Here is a 19,620-nt window from a genome sequence, read left to right on the forward strand (position 1 = left end):
TGTAAGAAACTTACCTTCATCCTCAGCGCCTCAGACATTATAGGGACAGATCAGCAGTTAATATGCTTCAACCCGCTTATAGTCTCAATTTAAAAAAAAAAAAAACACTCCAAGAAATTGATGTTTATATAGACCAGCACAGGCCATTATTAAATAAAGAGGTAAGTTTGTAAGGAATCAGCACGCTTGGCAGCAATGGGTTCTTTTGTCTTATTATTAAAGGAGAAGTGCGGCCAAAATAATTTTTTTATATGTTATTACTTATGAAAAGTTATACAATTTTCTAATGTACATTAATTATGAGAAATGCTCATATACTGCTATTTCCCTTAATTTAGTGTATCAGGAAGTGTTAGAATTCTCTCACATCCAGTGACGTCATGACGAAAGGTGTAATTCCTATGGAGTGTCCAGCAGGGGGCGCTCTTTATATAGAAGTCAATGAGTACCATTGACTTCTATATATATATAGTGCGCCCCTGCTGGACACTCCATAGGAATTACAGTGTATGTAATGTAATGTTATGCACTGTACTTTTGGGGACTTCATGAATACATTTATATAATACTTTGGGGAGCAAGTGTCCCTATAAATCCTGATTATACAGACAGACAATACTTGATCAATGTTATTTGCTCAGCTACACAAAAATCTGTTTATTCCAAGCTGAACTTTCCGTTCTGATCATCTATCACAGACTGATTACCTTGTATGCTCATACATAACGTATGTTATACTAATACCAGTAGATGCTATACATATTATATGCCCGTTTTTCAACCTGTATCATTGCTAAGGCTGACCATACACATCTGCTGGCATCCCCCCCCCCCAAAAAAAAATATATATATATATAAATATATATATATATATATATATATATATATATCAGGCATACTGAAATTCTGCCATTTCAGATATGCAAATGAATCATTTGGTAGCCATTGGGGTGTGGTTAGCATGTCAATGCCACAGGCTGTGTGTTAGCCCTGCCTGACGTGAATTACTGGTTGTCACACTCTGATGGCTAGTCAGTAAAGATGATCACAAGTAGAACCCACTCAGATCCGTCCAAACTCCAAACACCACTACTGGTGTTGACAAGTGTTGAGCGGAGGAGTCAAACTATTCACATAGATATAGCCAATGGCCTATAGCTGTATCCATGTTTTCCAGAACTCCCTTAGGCTTCAGTTTGGCCTATCTGCTAAACACTAGTGGTGATATCTTCTGCCCTTCCTTCCCTTGACAAGATTAGGGGGAAAGAAACATAAGGTCCCAATATACAAAACATAATATGCCAGTCCAACTGCATTTACTGGTATCCATGTTTAGACTATGTCTGACCACCTTGTGCCCTACAGTATTGAGTGACCCAAGTGATACAAGCCCCAGTCGTGGTTATCTGGGTGTAGCAAGCACTGCAAGATAGGAGCCGTAGACCTCTTTTGGTAGCTTTGTCTTTTCCAGACTAGTTCCTCTTGTGTTTCAGCATACTGCCCTGCACCTTTTAGACGTGTTCTCGGCGTGGGTTAGAGTGTTCATGGACTCTTCTCCCTTTGAAAGTGCTTAGCACTGCATAGTAGAACTAGTAGTAGTTAGGGAAGAACTAGTTGTCTCTAGCTGCCTCTAAGATACTGACATCTAGCGGTGAAACTGCAAAGTACCCTTTATCACCACTTAACCTGAAGGAAGGAGCTTTTTGAGAGGTGCAAAGGAGAGATACAAAACCACCTGTGGTGTGACACCACACTTGCACTGTCTACACTTTTTGGATTTCAGGTGTGTATTATTTTCCTGTCTACGCGCAACAATTTCATCTCCCAAAAATCTCCCAAAATCACCTGCGTCTGTAAACATAAGGCGTCTTCACAGTTCATCCCCAATCTGTGCTGTACACAATCCTGGTTCGCTGCCCTTCCTCATTCACTCTTGCTTACCAACATAGCGGTGCACAACAAGCTGCAAGCTCTGCCGCTATGAGGAAGACGAGATGAAGAAGTCTTACTTGGATATTACTTTCTACAGCTCATTGAGATTTCTGCTGATTACAAAACAAAGGTTTTCAAGCATACAGAAAGAGCCGATTGGAAAATGAACATTTTCCTACTTAGAATGTACGGGATGACATGCGGACGCGTTAATACACGGTTCTAAGTTATCGAGGCAGCAAGTTGGCAAATAGATAATTTAGTAGCATGTAAATGAGGCATGGTGTAATCTAATCAGAATAAATACATTATCACTTATTACAGACATCAGCTCGGGGGGATGGATCTGAGTGTGTTTGCAGCACACTATTACTAGTTATAGGTTTTTGCATGGGGTTAAATTGGTGCTATTATTGTATTACCTACTCTGGTTCTTTCCGGCAGTGAAAAAAACTATGGATCTATGAAATATAAAATGGAGAACTGATATGAAATAGTCTTCATTTAAGAGTTACTGCCACTTAAAAAAAAAAAAAAAAAAAGTTTGCAACAGGTCAAATAAAGCAGCTAGCCTGGGAGTGAAGCGCACAGCTATGTGCTTCTCCCAGCTATATATAGCGATTGGTGGGGTCCTAGCTTCAACAAATGTAAACATTTGACATCCAAGTGAGAGTAATGCTTTAAAGAGGATGTACCATCAGGTACATTCTCTATAAAATTACACATGAATCAAACGGCGCCGGCACGGAGAAGCCGGTGCCGCGGTCCTTTTTTTAGAATCAATGGAGCCACGTCATGGAGGGGCGGGGGTTTCCTCCTACTGGGGGCGGGCCGGCCCATCTCCAGTGCTTCACCTCCGGCCAGGTAACCATGAATAGTATGGCACCGTACGCAGGAACCATGCCGCAGTTCAAAAAAAGGACCACGGCACCGGTTTCCCCGTGCCAGCGCCATTCGATTCATGTGTAATTTTAAAGAGAGTGTACCTGATGGCACATCCTCTTTAAAGGAGAAGTCCCACAAACTATGAAATCTGCAGGCAGGTGGGTGTGAAAATAACAAGCAACTTAACTCACCCATCCCCTGTACCACATATCGCCGCCACCGGACGTCATCTTCTGCAGGAAACCAGGTAGTTCACGTACCTGGCTCCTGCAGCAGCAATGTCATGGTGCGGCTGAGCCATTTATTGCTCAGCCAGTCAGTGACTGGGGTGGTGTCCTACCCTAGTCACTGTTTGGCTGAGCAAGCAATCACTCAGCTGGGGACATGAGGTTGCTGCAGGACCCCGGCTGCGGCAAACAGGACCCGGCGGTGGCGCTACAAGACAAAGGGGACAGGGGAGTTAACTTTCACACCCACCCTGCCTGTCTGCAGATTTCATAGTTGGTGGAACTTGTTCAAAAATACTGTATTCTGAGTATGCAGCTCTCATGCAGACTTTATGTTGCTCCATGGTAACAGACTACAAACTCTGTGTAGTCAGATCCTGCATGCATGCACTGGATTAATCTCTGCCAGTTGTCTATAGATAGTAGAACATAAGGCTGATGGATGGAATATATAGCTACAAAATCAGACTACAGATAAGGTTAAAGGATATTGTCACTAGAGATGAGCAGACTTTTCGGATTTCTGGTTCGTGAGAACCAGAACGATCGGCGTCGGATTTCCGCTGTCTGCTCGCTCCGTGCAGTGGGTGGATACCTCCTAAGGAACGCCTGGAAAACTAGTATACAGCCAATGCCAATGGCTGTATCACGAACCAGAAATCCGAAAAGTCCGCTCATCTCTAATTGTCACTATGCCACTGCTTCTGACTATCTCCTGCTGTACCAAGCAGAGGGTAATGGTAGAAGGGTCTGCACATGTGTACATATCTCTATGGGAGTGTGGGAGTTACAGCATGCTTGCAGGGCTCATTCCATAAATCCCATAGATAAGAATGAAGAGAACAATGCAAATGCATGGTAGTCTCCTCCATTGTCTGGCTGGATGTAGAAGCCGACACCAATTTTGTAAAATGAAAAAGGGTCTGGGAACCCACTGTTATTGTCTCATGTACTTGGATCTAGCATGCACTATGGGAGTCCCTGCTCCTGTACGGTTTTAATTAACTAGTGTCACAGTTACTCCTATTATAAAAAATCTCAAACCTTCAAGTACTTATCAGCTGCTATATGCCCTGCAGGAAGTGGTGTTGTTTCCAGTCTGGCACAGTGCTCTCTACTGTCACCTCTGTCTGTGACAGGAACTGTCCAGAGGAGAAGCAAATCCTCATAGAAAACTTCTACAGCCTTGGATAGTCCCTGACATGGACAGAGGTGGTAGCAGAGAGCACTGTGTCAGACTGGAGACAATACACCACTTCCTGCTGGACATACACTATGACTGTCCTACTGTATGTCTGCTCATATGGTGGTTGATGATAAACTGTAGCACTATTGAAATGTCTCCTTGTCTTCTAGTGCGTTACCAATCCAGATTACCAGTCAGAACCAAAGGCATGGACAAAATTTTCGGTGCGTCAAAATATATTTCAGAAAATTGTGAAACTACAGGACTCTATGAACCGGTGATTCCCTCCTGTGAATAGTGCTTCCATGTAGAGATGAAGAAGGTGTAAAGTCTGTAATAATTTATTTATGACCTTACATATTCTCTATGACTAACTTGGGGTCTGACAGCCTGTGATCGGATATCTGCCGCTACTGATTACCACTTGACAAATCCACTTTGCTGTAATGAAATGCTATTTGGCCCATAAGAAATTGTGAAATCAATGGAAAAGGACATTGGATTGTACCAATAAACATTAGTAGCTAAAATCTCTAGCAACTTGGAAATTCAATTTTCCAACAATTGAGTTATATGAGATAATAAGAGTGGAAGCATTCCTTCAAGAAAGGAAAGGCTAGGTCATACTGTTGCTCTCCAGCTGCTGAGAACCTACAACTCCTATCATGTCCTAACAGTCTTTGACTGGAGAGCTGGAGATCCACAGGTTGGAGCACACCAATGTGTATGGGTCATTACTATAGGGCAGCAATTGGGGCCCATCAGCCCTCCATATGTTACAAAACTACAGTTCCCATTATGCCTGGACACATCAAGGCATAATGGAAATTGTAGTTTTGCAACAGCTGGAGGGCCAAAGGTTACCCACCCCTGCTATAAAGCCATTACACTTACGCACTTTAGGACATCCTGTTATGTTATGGGGTTAAAATGCTTAAAGGGGTATTCCACTTAAACACAACTTTTTGCTCACCATGCTGCCCATGGTGAGACTAATAATTCCCTCCATGCTTGTTATTATCTATTCAGTCTCTTGCCCCCAGTTCTGAGCTTGCTGCTTTCTGCTGAATACACAAAAAACTGTGTGTGAGCTTTTCCCTCTGTCACCCCCTCCTCCCCTTCTCTTCCGAGACAGCTGATGTGAACAAGTCCCTGGTAGGCTTCATCTGCAACTTTGTAGTTTCTATGCAATGCTGTTAGGGTTATTCTGAGGTCAAGTTGCTGATGAACTCACTGTTATATATCCTCCCAGCATTAGGGTACATTTACATTGAGGAATCCGTGCAGAGAAGTTCCTGCAGATTCTGCTGCTCGCCTCCGCACGCTTCCGCTCGCATCTCTGCCTGTCCCATTGACTTCATTCTATGGTCAGGTTGATGTCCATTCTTGGGGCGGATGGTGGAATCCGCCTTAGCCTAGAATGGAGTCTATGCGACCGGCAAACAGTCAAGGGGGAGGGTGCGGGGGCGAGCAGCAGAATCTGCTGGATGTTCTCTGTGCAGATTGCATAGTCTGAATGTGCCCTTACAAAGAAGCTTCAAAGTTGCAGATAGGGACTTGTTTACATCAGCCATCTGGGTAAGGAGGAGGGGGAGACGGAGAGAAAAGCTCACACACAGTTTTTGCATTTTCAGCACAAAGCAGCAGAATCAGAACTGGTGGAAGTAGACTGTAAAGACATGTATGGAAGGATTTCTTAGTCTCTCCATGGGCCGCAACATATGAGAAGTTATGTTTGAGCGGAGGGGAAAAAAGCATTTCTGTTCTTTTTATAAAACAGCCCCACACCTGTCCACAGGATAGATGTGGTATTGCAGCTTAGCCCCATTCACTTCAAAGGAGTTGAACTGCAATGCAACACATAACCTGTGAACATTGGTGGCACGCTTTTTGGAGGGAAATAAACATACCTTTTAACCCAATAATGACAGAAGGAAACACAAACATTTTATTTCTATCTTATTCTTATAGCTATAGTTATAGTTGGGGATGCAGTGGTATTAGTCCCATACAGACCCATACATGCCCAGACACCAGTATTATAAGTTGCACATGATGGTTACGGGCTTCATAATAGCGTGTGATACGAATAAGTGTCTCCAGTCACTGGCAGCATTTCTAACCTTATCATCTGATAATCCCCCTAAACCCTCCATCAGCTTCTCACTTCCATTCATTGGTTAAATGTCTACAAGTTTTGTCACAAAGCAGTCTCCTGCCTAAGGGGAACCTAAGAGAAGATAAAAGGGAACACTTCACGTGTTCATTTACATGCCCAAAACCATCAATGTAAAAGCCTTGGGTGCTGCACAGTGTGTGATGTGCAGGTGTCTGAGAGCGGACTCTGCTGGGCATACCAATGAGCCCGCAAGAGATTGCACTACAGTACGGCACTACAGTCCACGCTCTCCTCCCTTTCATCTTAGCCTGACAGAGGACAGCTGCTGCTCTCCATACCGTATGCAACTAGATGCACACAAAGTTATCAACAGGTTTGTTAGGATATTAAACCTAATCCACCATTGTCAGTTCTGGACACATCATTACAGCTCGCGGCTGATCAATATTGTTCTCACATTAAAGGCTATGGACACCTCTGCATTGATGTTTCTTTTATTACTCATTAGTTTCCTGAATGCAAAATTAAAGGGGTATTCGCATTATCCCCATTATTTTACAAAGGCCTGCTCTAAAAGGCTCTAAAAGCATTAGTCCACCTGGTATATATATATATATATTAGGGATGGTCCGAACCGAGTTCGTACGGAGTTCGTACGAACCCGAACCATAAGCAATGATTACCGCTGTCTGCCCGCTCCGTGCAGCGGGCAGATCCAGCGGGAGGAACGCCTGGAAAACTGGAATACAGCCATAGCCATAGGCTGTATCCCAGTTTTCCAGGCGGTCCTCCCGCTGTATCCACCCGCTGCACGGAGCGTGCCGAACCCGAACCTCGGCTGGTTCGGACCATCCCTGATATGTGTGTGTATATATATATATATATATATATATATATATATATATATAGTGGTGGATATATATATACAGTGGTACCTTGGTTTACGAGTAACTTGGATTGAGAGCGATTTGCAAGAAGAGCTCACAGTTTTTCAAAATTGTAACTTGGATTAAGAGCATTGCTTTGGTTTAAGAGCTACCTGTACTGGGTGGAAGGGGGAGTGGGGGAGGGGCATGGTCTGCATAGCAGGGTCTACAGCCCTGTACTCTGACCCAGGAAGTCTCCCTCACCTTCCAAATTAAAGCAGATCCACTTCAGGCTGGGGCTTACATCAGGGGACAGGATTGGGGAGGCAATCTCTTCATAGCTATAACCCCTCTCTTCCTGGACAGAGAGTGCTGCTATACTGTGCCCACATATGTTCTACTCATTCCTCCATGCTCCCTGCAGTCTCTATCAGCCCTTGTGTTTCCCATCCTCTCCATCCCAGCTATAATGTGCCTGCTTTTACACTCAGCTATACACACTGCTGCTATAATGTGCCTGCACTTACACTCCGCTATACATGTTGTTCCTATAATGTGCCTGCACTCACACTCAGCTATACACACTGCTGCTATAATGTGCCTACACTCACACTCAGCTATACACACTGCTGCTATAATGTGCTTGCACTCGCACTCAGCCATACACACTGCTGCTATAATGTGCCTGCACTCACACTCCGCCATTCACACTGCTGTATAAAAATGTTTTTGTCACTCTCCTCCTGCACAGCTCTGTGACTCTCACTTCCTGATTGGTCCATGCTGTCATTTGACCACATAGACCTCTGACAGCAGCCCTGCTTCTCTATTCTAGCCTGTTGTACGCTACTGCACGGTCCCAGAACAAATTATGCTCGTAATCCAAGACACCACTGTATAGCAATAGTCTATATTTACATATTACTCTGTATTTATATACACAATGGGGGGGCGCATTTTTCAAGTCTAATAAAGCATGCCTCTCAGTAAATCTAGGGAATCTGAAGCTGCCCCCTAGCAGGCGTAAATCATGAAAGCACGGGAGGAGGCCAAGCCCATCAGGGGAGCAGGGCGTACTTTGGGAAAAGGCACAGATCTGTGCAAAAAACGCACACTTTTTCCCCAAAGTACACCAGGTGCATCTGAGAAATCCCCCTCCCCCCCCCCCCCAACATATATGTATACAAAAGGGAAAAAGTCATATTTGAAAACCCTAGCAAATAATGGGTAAAGTGGTCTATTTTTTAGCCAAAATCCAGAATATAGAAAGCCGCCATACTGGATCAAGGGCAAGTTTTTTCGAATAGGAAGGTGGTCTCGGAGAATATCAGAAACCAGAAATGCCTCAGAAATCCAACAACTGGAAACGTTCACTGTGACCACAACATGTGCTGTCCATGGTGCTGAAGCTGAACACAAGGCAACTTTCTGGGGGATATTTATCAAGGCTAGTGTACGAGTACAACCATCTTAAATAAAGCCTCGTCCCCAGTTTCCTGGACAGATTTATCAAGAGGTTCTTAGTAAGTCTGGCCAACCCTGCGCCTGGCCTGAAACAATTCTGCTACATGACCACCTTCCTTCTGGAAAAAAAACTTTTCCCTGATCCAATATGGCGGCAATAGCCTAAAAGATAGGTCCCCTCTCATATTACTTGTTGGGATATTTATATATGGAAGTCATACATCTGACTGTGTATCATAGAAGCATAAGAAGGTTCAGTCTGTTGGGCTTTCTGCACTCTTTCAGTGTTAGGGCCCTATTACTTGAAGTGATTATCGTGCGAAAAATAGTTTGAATCTAAATGATAATCGTTCTGTGTAATTGCAGGCAGCCTTTGAAAAATCGTTCATGTATCGATCGTTTATTTAGATCTGAACCTAAAATCATCGTTAATCGTTCGCTGTGATTCCACATGTCCCACATGTTATATTACTGTGAGCATAGAACACAAATCTGAACCTAGAAGCAAGTGGCAAACTTCCTATCAAGGAGTAAATCAAAGTATGAACATTGCAGATTCAAATTTAGTGCAAGATTATTAACTAGCCTCTAAGAGATGTCAATGTCAAAAGTGTCCATAGCCTTTATTTGGATTTTTATTAGAAATGTATGTCTGGTGGTCTCAGGACTATATATACATGATATGATTCAATTTTCATTTTTATAAACATTTTTTATTCTATATAGACCTAAATGTCTGTACAGATTCATTTTTATGCTATATTACTATATAATGTTGAGAATTCTGTATGTTTGTATTGTACTGTAAATTGTCATGCAGAATTAGCACCATACATCATATCTAAACTCCCTGTATACTCCCCCACCATTGATTTCAGTAGTGTTCTCCAACCTGTGACTTTCTAACCGTTGCAGAACTCCACCTCCCAGATGTAATAGCTCCATTAGAGAACACTTACTATTTTCATGCTTCTAACCCTATGAGTATTTCTCTGCTTGTGCATGCTGGTCATACTATATGTAATCTACTGCCCCCTTGTGTACATTCATGAACACGCACATACTGTACATCTACATACATCTACTTGTACACAAAGGGAATATGATGCCCGTTTTGGGATCATTTTCAATATTTTACCAAATTTTATGTGAAAATAATTCATTTTGATTGCTGATTTTTACACAGACAATACAAGTAGGTATATAGTTATAATTACATCTTTAGTCGTTTAGTTATTTACCAAAATGTACAATTTTTGTGGAATATTTTGATACTTCATCATAAATAAGACACGATCTGCTGGATTGTGACAATGGGCAGTACAGAGATTTTGGAAGTCATTGCATTAGGACTATGGACGGTGGCTCAATACTTACCATTTTTTTAGACTATCCCCATTCAGACTGCAGACTAAGCCCATTCCTGGCAGCAGGACCCCTAATGACAGTGGCCTCTATCAGCTGCATAATGCCCTGGCCGTAGTACAGACATTGTTCAGGAATAAAGAATGTGACACAGAGATCAAGGTGATGACGTGGCCATATTTTTATTCTAATAATGTGTTTAACTAAAATCTATGGAAAAGTGACAGGCTGTGCACCAGAAAGAATATATACAGCATGTGTACACACTAGCGATTTTTCCATAGATTTTAATGTATTAGATTCAAAATATGGGCATGTTTTATACCTATTTTACTATTGTATTTGCCTTTTATTTTACTGCGTGTGTGAACATAGCCTAAAAGTTATTACTAGACATGCGTGCAACCTGAGCATATTCGAGTCTGACCATTCGGCTTTTGATTACCTAAAGAGACTCGGAAAACATGGATACAGCCTATGACCTTAGGGCTGCATCCAACTTCTTCAGCCACCAACTGGACTTGATTTGTGTTCATCTCCAGTTATTACCTATGTAAAGAATTGGAATGAACTATTTGATTGGTTGGGGTCTGACCACTGGAACTCTCAATGATCACAAAAAATTGTCCCCAATAAATAGGGGCTAGGTCTCTGCTCCATTCATTCTCTATGGGACGTAACCGAGTTCAGAGCTCTACTATCTTTAGAAGTCCCATAGAGAGTTACTGGATCAGAAGCTTAGTCGGCCTTTAATCGGGCACAATTGACCTCTGTTCTTGTGATAGTGACCCTCACTATTAGCTATTTATCACCTATCCAGTGAACAGGTGTGGACTTTTAATCAATGGATAATCCCATTAAGTGTTTTGTCTTCGAATTGCACCCCCACGGGAGAAATTGCGTTGATATAATTTGTCCTCCAGACACTCTTTTTAGCCACTCTCTATTCTGACCAATACATGAGGATTCTGAATGAGGCTTTATACACCATTACAGTAAGTATTTTAGCCCTGTAAGAGTTTAATGAAATGTACATGTGTAGATGTTTCTCATTTAACCTCACCCCCTACCCCCGGTACAGCTCATCGTCGTCTCCGCACTTCCTCCTCACTTACATGTTTACAAATTTAATCAAATCTCTTTTTATAAAATGTGCAAAGAGTAGATTTGTATTAAAATGGTATTTCCAGATCAGCGTGTTAGCGATTCCTTTGAATTACCACAGTGTATTATCCGTCTCATTTGAAGGCTGCTCAGAAGGAAGATTTAACACTTGTTTCTATTCATATGGTAAATTCAATGGAGGATATAATGATGCCCCTAAAGATGGATCGGAGGAGATTGGCATCTAGTGTTTTGCTTGGAACCTGCTCACTCGCCATATGCTGAAACTATGGAAAGCCGCAACTATCCTGGGGTTAATTTAAATTTATTTGCATTACTTCTTAATAAGAGGAAAATAACTGGTGAATTGTCAGCGTTTTTATATGCAGCCTGGTCTGGAATGAGGAAAAGGTTTTTATACTCGCTCGGTGAGTCTTTGCACAAGCGACAGTGGTGTAGCTACCATAGAGGCAGGGTAGGCAGTTGCTATGGGGCCCGTGCAGGAGGGGGCCCAGGGGACAAGGTAAGAGCATGTGTCCTTCTGCTTAACCCCTTATGTACTGCAGTGTGTAAGTGTTCCAATGTTTATTTACATGCTGACACACAAAAAAAGGGTTAACAAGCAGATAAAAAGGGTTAACAAGCAGATAAAAATGGTTCACTGCACTAATAACCTCTGACCTCTGTTATCCAGCTGCGCAATCAGGTCGGAAAGGAAAATATGCAGAGCTCCGTGCAGAGGTCAGGGGTTACCAGTGCACCAGCAGTAAAGCAGATATATATATATATATATATATATATATATATGCGCAGTTTTAAGGGGGGGGGGCTTAAAAAATTGGGGCTATGGGGCCCCATGAATCTTAACTACGCCCCCTGACAAGCGACACATTGTCCTGCTGCTTTTATAGCTGCACATGAATCATAGTCGTAAGAAGTTTGGCCATTTGAAAATCCTGCAGCCGGCAGGGGGAAATGGATAACAGGTAGGAACTTACCTCTCCCCGTGCCTGGAGTAAGTGGCGGGACCAGCCATGGGACCCCCGCCGGGCTCCGATCTTTGAGGTGTACACATCATGATCCGACTGATGGACTGGCCGCTCAGCCATACAGTAATTGGGACAGGACCCCACTCTAGTCACTGATTGACATTGTCACAATTCAGGGGAAAATGCCCCGAGAAAATGTTCCGTGATCGGTCCCGCCACTCACCACGGGCACAGGGAGAGGTAAGTGCGTACTTGCTATTAGATTTTCCCCCCTGCCTCGGCCGGATGCTGGATTTTCAAAATGGCCAGACTTCTCCTTTACTGAAAACAGGGCCTTCAAAGGGATGTCTTATAGAGAACCTATCACTACTCCTGTCCCGACTTGTCTGTTTAAGCAAATACATTCAAAGTCCATGAAATAATTCTGGAGCATCTATTCTTACAGTATGTTCCTCTGTTATTCTTCTTAGAAACGTATGACTCACAAGTTGTGTTCACACTCCGGCTGGGTTCACACTCCATTTTTGCAGTCCGTTTATTGTATCAATTTTATGGGGGGGGGGGGGGGGAGAGAATGGATGCATGTGTGCATTAGTTTGGATCCATTGGATCTGTTGCAGAACTACAACTCTCATCATGTGATGTTGCCCTGCATATTACCACACACCATTCAGGGAGATGTAGTTCTACAGCTTACCCTATACACCTTGATAGGAGATGTAGAACTGCATGTTACCATATACCATGATAGGAGATGTAGTTCTTACTGCTTACCCTACACACTTTGCTGGGAGATGTAGTCCTGCATATTACCACGAACCATCCTAGGAAATGTAGTCCTGCATATTACCCCGCATACCATGCTGGGAGATGTAGTTCTACAACTTACCCTATACACAATGATGGGAGATGTAGTCCTGCATATTACCACACACCTTGCTGGGAGATGTAGTTCTACAGCTTACCCTATATACCATGATGGGAGAAGTAGTTCTACGACTTACCCTACTGTATACCCCATGATGGGAGATATAGTTCTACATCCTACCATATACAACATGATGGGAGAAGTAGTTTTACAGCTTACCCTATACACCATAAGGCTATGTTCACACTACGTAAGTCTCAGTTCCGTGAATAAGCGGCCGGAGACTTGCGTAGTTCGCGTACAATGGAAAGTATAGGATCTACGGCTGCACAGTTCACACTACGTACGAACTTACGGCAGGATCGTACGCGGCGCCGTTAAAAAAGGAACCAGATCATTGTTTGAGGACGAAAATGCCGTAACTTACGCCCGTAGTGTAACATGCGGTCCCGTACGTAGTGGGTATTTCTTCATTTTTCCACTTTTCTTTGCCGATCCAAAAGGTTCTGTGGGGTGTCCGGGGCTAGCCGAAGATTTCCAAGTAAAAGACCGCTGTCAGATCGATACGTAGAGCGCTCGGGAAGCGTAAGTACACTGCGGGCATAAGTTCGCAGTCTGTACGTAGCCAGCCGAAACTTGCGTAAATCCCCGGCTGGAGTTTAACACGTATATGTCCGGACGCGAAAATATGCAGCCGGACATATACGTAGTGTGAACATAGCCTAATGGGAGATGTAGCTCTACAGCTTACCCTATACACCATGCTGGGAGATGTAGTTTTACTGTGCCACTGCCTCCCCCTGTATACTGTCATGCTCTAATCTGTTGCAGAACAACAACACCAATAAGGCTTGATGGGGGTTTAGTTCTAGGCAGGTAATCTCACCTGTAGTGGTTCCTGCACTGGCCTCCTGTCAGCCTTCCAGGGGGAGATCACTGCCGAGATCACCAGCGGAGGTTCAGTGGTGGGTGTGGAGATTAGGTTATGGGGGATCACTGCTGAGGTCCGAGGGTAAGAGAGGTGATGCGGTAGGGGAATCACTGCTGAGGTCTGGGGGGATCCCTGCAAGGGGCACTTTTCCAACCAATCAGGATGTGCATCAGAAAGGCGTCCAGGATTTCTGATGCTTCATAGACCTTTATGGGGCGTCTGTGATGGAGTTGCGTATGAAAATAGGACAGGATCTATAAAATCCTGAAGGGTGTCCATAACTAATGCACCTGTATGTGTCTGGAAATCCCCAATATTACTAATGACTGGACTTGTTTAGACCCCTTCACCACCGTACGGATTTACTGGTTCTGTGAAGGGGTCTAAACAAGTCCAGTCATTAGTAATAATGTATACATTATGGGCCACATGTATCATCCGGCAAATGGATGATTTTCGGTGGAAAGTGCTGATTTGCGTCTTTTTTTATTCAAAAATGGCGGATTTGCGAATAGAATATTCGCAAATCGTCACTTTCCGCCGAGTACGCCAGGGGGCGGAAAGGGGGCGGAGAAGGGGCGGAAAGTGGGCGGAACGGAGGGCGCGGACTCAGAGTCCGCACGATTTACCATTCGTTCCGCCAAAATGTAACCCGAAAACCTACTCCAGTCCTCAGCTGGCGTAGGTTTTCGGCGGTGCACAACGGCGCGCACGGGATTTATGTAGAGGTAGTCCGCCTCTACATAAATCTCCGTAGCGCCGGAGCTGCGGGGGCATTTTTACGTCCGGCGTAAAAAACGCCTGACTTAATAAATGCCTCCCTATGTGTTCTCCTCCCTTCTGGTGGGCTTCAGCTTGCCTTATATTATATGAATATCCTCTCATCTGAATGGCAGCCATGTAATAATATTAGTCAGTACAAAAGAAATGTCTGGCTGCTAAAAGCTTCCCAAAGCAAAAGCAACTATGATATCCCTTTAAGTATACACACAAAAATAGAAGAAACGACTCAGACACGGCAATTAATGTGAAGTAATATAAAGTTTTTATTGGAAGTGTATGTGTATGTGGTTGTTACCTCCCAGTACAGCGACACTCAGGACAGGAAAAAACCCCAGGGGGGAAAACCTGCAGGGAAGCCATGGCCGCTGTACTACCCTTCCTCTGGCATACTAAGGGAGGTAACACTATAACATTTCTGTAGTGTGTGTGAGTGTATGTGTGTGTGTGTGTGTGTCTGTGTGTGTGACAGTGTAGGTTGGTGTATGAATACAATAAAAAAGGATACCTCATTGCTGATCTTGGCTTTGGGATCCTCTTCTCCTTGATGTTCTTCATTCTTCCTCACCGGAATCCTCCTCTGTGTCTGTCTGGCAGATTTCCCCCTTGCACGGATGGAGCTGGAGGGCCTTACACAGGGAGCAAGACGGAGGGATCCTCGATGGGCCATAGGTGGTGAATTCTCTAGGATCCCTCAGGTAGTAGCGAATGGCCCAGCTGTGGTGGATCTTCCTCTCCCTTCTCCAGGCCCAATGCAAGGGTTCTTCTGCCATGACCTAGAATGAAAGAGAATATGCATTACAATAATAATATTACCACAGACGCTACATCAAGACTGGAGAGATTTATTATCTCTTTACTCACCAGATCACAGGTGGTCCGGTCCACCCAAGCACGAAATCCGATACGGAGGAGCAACTGGTTGCGTCTATGGAGAAGTTCTTCTTTCTTCGCAGTCCAGGTGGTTCCTCTGGTCCAGGCGTAGATCTCTCGCCGAAAATCTTCCTCGTCTTCCTCCAACTGGTTTGCTAGGAACCTGTCAGAAAATATTACAATAGAAGATGAAACATGTCAGAACAGTGTTGTGCGATAAGCTGTAAGGAAACAAAGACCTGGTTATCTAAGTGATAATAAAAGATACTCACAGAGCTGGAAAAAAGTTCCTTCTATATTCCTCGGTACGTAGGTGTCCTCTCCGAAGGTACACGAGGACCATGGCCAGGAGGTACTAGAGGGAGAAGAAAGACAGGGAGAGGTTACTATAGATTTACTTCCTTCAAAACTGATAGACAAGTGCGGTGCTGCTCCTGGAATCCTGGAATTCATGTAGAATATAAAGCAATGACCAAATCACCTTTACTCCATAATACATGCAAGTCATTGAAAGAGAGACCCAAGTGCTGCCCAGAACCTGTATATATGTACCCGCTATCCTGTAATATAATAACATTGCTATCCGCTATCTACACACAGAGTTATAATACCTTATCCGAGATCCTCATACAGCGATCCCTGGCCAGGAAGGTGTTGATGTGGATGTCGTCCAGGAGGCTGATGAATGCGGCCATCTCTTCCTGCTGGGGGGTCTGCTCCTTCTTCTTCCTCTTCTGGGCCTCTTCCTGGGTGGTAGATGCTGCACTGTGGTAGAAATGTAAGATATTACATTACTAATAGGCCAATGGTAAAACATAAAATAACTAATCACTGTACTGAGCTCTGCTACATGAACATTGCATAGTGAAAGGGTCACCAGCCACTCAGGACTTATGGCTTCCAGGTGGCCCATGGCCTCTAAACTGCATATATGTAAGAGCAGCACTGATGAAGAAATAGTGACGGGTGCCGATAGAGCAGGGAGTTGATCTATTTAATATATCAGGAATCACTGTAGATTTCCAAAGTTGGTTATCAATATAAGGTCCAATATCAATATCATGTTCTTTTTTCTATCAAAAGCTTTATAAAGTGCAACATTCCTACTCCATCATACGGTGTCCTTTAAAGTCCTGTTGATATTGAAATATTGGCGTTTTATGGAATAAAATACCATTGGACATTTCACAATGCAGTGATCCTAATATACCTGCATATATATATATATATATATATATATATATATATATATATAGCATAACCATCAGTGGTCACATGACTGAGCAGGAAAGCCAGTAGAAATGGCCGGTGACCTGTGCTGGATAATACATTTATTTTTTATCACTGGACATTTAGAGGGAAATTTATCAAACATGGTGTAAAGTGGAATTGGCTCAGTTGCCCCTAGCAACCAATCAGATTACTCCTTTTATTCCTCACAGACTCTTTGGAAAATGAAAGGTGGAATCTGATTGGTTGCTAGGGGCAACTGAGCCAGTTTCACTTTACACCATGTTTGATAAACCTCCCCCTAACAGGTGTAAAGAAGACATGGCGCTGCTGACTATTTGGTCTATGTACAGGTAACCCTCCACCACCCATTACTGCTGTGTCGGACACTGCCAGTATGTGACATGAGCATAGGGGGGCGCCATCTCTGTGTAATGTAAGAGTGTCCTGTATATAGTATAGACTAGGAGGAAGGGGCCAGACTATGGACAGCCAATGTGTATGTTTATGTCCAATATATTATATGCCCCCGCCATACATAGATGGGGATTTCCTATACATGTACTGTCCCCTATACGGTTGCCCTGGTAACCACCCTCCTGTGTCAGTATATGGGAGACATGGGATACATTGTAGTGCTGTGTCCCTATTGGTTGTACTTACGCCTCCTCCTCATACTGGCTGATCAGCTCTCTCTTCCTCTTCCTGCTGGTCATGGTGAATCCTCCTCCTTCTCCTCCTCCTCCTCCGCGCTGGGTCGATCCTCACTCGCGCTCGGTGGTAAATCCTCTTCCTTCTCTCCGCTGGGTTGATCCGGGTCTCAGTCGAAAAATCCGAAAAAAAATCGATTCGATCCGAAAAAAAAGCCGGTCCTAACTCTAAAAGAGCGATCGCAGACTGGCACCGATTGCTGTTTGTTTACGCATTTCTAAGCGCTAATCCTGCAATCCTATTGGCTGCTGGATGTTGCTATAGGGACTCCCACAACAACAACACATTCAAACAACAACAACAACAACTCATTTAAATAATCATGTGATATGTTTATATGTTATTATTCAAATCCTATTGGCTGTTGGCTGTTGCTATAGAGACTCCCACGGCAACAACTTATTCAAACAACAACAAATTTAAATAATCATGTGATATATTTATATGTTATTATTCAAATCCTATTGGTTGTTGGCTGTTTCCATTGAGATTCATGCAACAACAACTAACTTAAAGGGCCAGTAACCCTTATAATAGTATCATATATGTGTATGTGTTATTTTTCAGATTGCTAGTTAATACAAAGATTCATTCTAGTATTCATCATCCTTATATCTAATGTTATGTGTAGAGGCCGCCATGTTGTTTTCTCGGATGAAGTCCAGTTTGTCTTATTTCTAAGTCCTTATTCACATATGTTAGATGAGTGTCGCCCTCTCTGGTAATATATCTGGGATCTGTACTGTGTACACATAACTTACATATATACTGATCAGCTACCACCAGCAATGTCTCCAGTCTAGTGACAGGTTATACGTCATATATCTTCTCTATTACTACAGGAAATTGATTTTTGGTACAAAGGGTTAATATTATTGTGAAGAAAAAAATCTTTCTGTCTCTAATTTATTCTATGTTATTACTTTACATAAAAACCTGTGACAATGATTTATCAGGAAATGAAGGGAAGGACACAGTGATTATGTAGTCGGGGTCTTGTGTCACCATCATCATCAAAATCAGATTCTAAAAGGGGGGGAAATTCCCAATATCCTCCCCTCCCAGCACCTTTATATCCCGATCAGTGTGCCATGTGCCACACGTACTGGCATGTCTTCTGCACACAGGGATTGCTGTGCTGTATACTGACACCGGCCGGGGGTCTGGGCACCATTGGCTCTAGGGCAGTAATCTGTATAATTTTATATGATAATAATCTCTTCCACCTTCTGCCTTTCTCATGTTGTCATCTACTGATATTCTCTACTGGATTAGTGCCCATCCTCTCTAATGCTATGACTGTAATAGCTGTGGAATGTAACAGAATGCTAAAAATGATGTAGATACTGCGGCCATGCTGTGACCTGGAAAAAAAATCTGTATTTTGGGTTGAATCCACATGTATAATAATGGCAGGGTATGGCAGGTATTATAATATATTTTTTAAGCCAGAGTGTTTGTTATTATAAATTTTAGGGACCGCAGTGTATGTTATAAAAAAAATTCAGGGGGCAAAATGTATGTTATAATAAAATCCAGGGGGCACAGTATAAAACCTAAAATCCTAGGAATCTGTGTAAGGCTATGTTCATACAGCGTAAGAGGTCGGACCGTTCCGTGACCCGGCCGGGTCAAGAAGCGTCCGCTCTCCGAAAAAATCATGATGATCTTTGCAGCCGCAGAGTTCTGATGGGGGCACATTCGTGTGCACCCGGATCAGAACTCCCCACTGCACACTATGGGGCGAGCGTCACTGACAGGGTTTTCTGCAGCCGCTATTCAATGAATAACGGCCACAGAAAACTGACATGTCAGTTGTTTGCGGTGTTGCTAGGGATCCCAGCCGGAGCGTATACTATTTATATACGCTCCGGCCGGGATTCCATAGACAGCAAAGTAACATATTTTTTCATATTAACCACGGCTATTGTTGCAATCAGCAACAACGGCCGTAGTTTTACGAAAAAATAGGTAGTGTGAACATAGCCTAAAATGTAAATAAAAATCCCAGCCAATGATTTGAACTTCCCATAGATATTTTATTCACTGTAGAACACAGAACACATATCAGATAGGAGACATTTTTCCAC

General features: G+C 43.3%; 1 protein-coding gene across 2 annotated transcripts; it reads right to left on the bottom strand.

Annotated features, from left to right (window-relative positions):
• Positions 1-14,992: 14,992 nt before the first annotated feature.
• On the bottom strand, positions 14,993-17,758 carry LOC138798471 (speedy protein 1-A-like). 2 transcript variants are annotated; one of them, XM_069978943.1, is made up of 5 exons: positions 17,483-17,758; positions 16,201-16,354; positions 15,862-15,944; positions 15,581-15,752; positions 14,993-15,492 (listed from the first exon to the last, which is right to left on the bottom strand). In XM_069978943.1, exons 1-5 carry the CDS (start codon positions 17,533-17,535, stop codon positions 15,271-15,273), a joined length of 684 nt encoding a protein of 227 aa, XP_069835044.1. In that variant the 5' UTR covers positions 17,536-17,758; the 3' UTR covers positions 14,993-15,270. The 2 variants fall into 2 exon arrangements, with proteins under 2 accessions (XP_069835044.1, XP_069835043.1); XM_069978942.1 differs by lacking the exon at positions 17,483-17,758 and adding an exon at positions 16,697-16,982.
• Between the last annotated feature and the right edge of the window lie 1,862 nt (positions 17,759-19,620).

Source organism: Dendropsophus ebraccatus, chromosome 8 (genome assembly GCF_027789765.1).
Source record: "Dendropsophus ebraccatus isolate aDenEbr1 chromosome 8, aDenEbr1.pat, whole genome shotgun sequence".
In the NCBI taxonomy this organism is placed as follows: domain Eukaryota; kingdom Metazoa; phylum Chordata; class Amphibia; order Anura; family Hylidae; genus Dendropsophus; species Dendropsophus ebraccatus.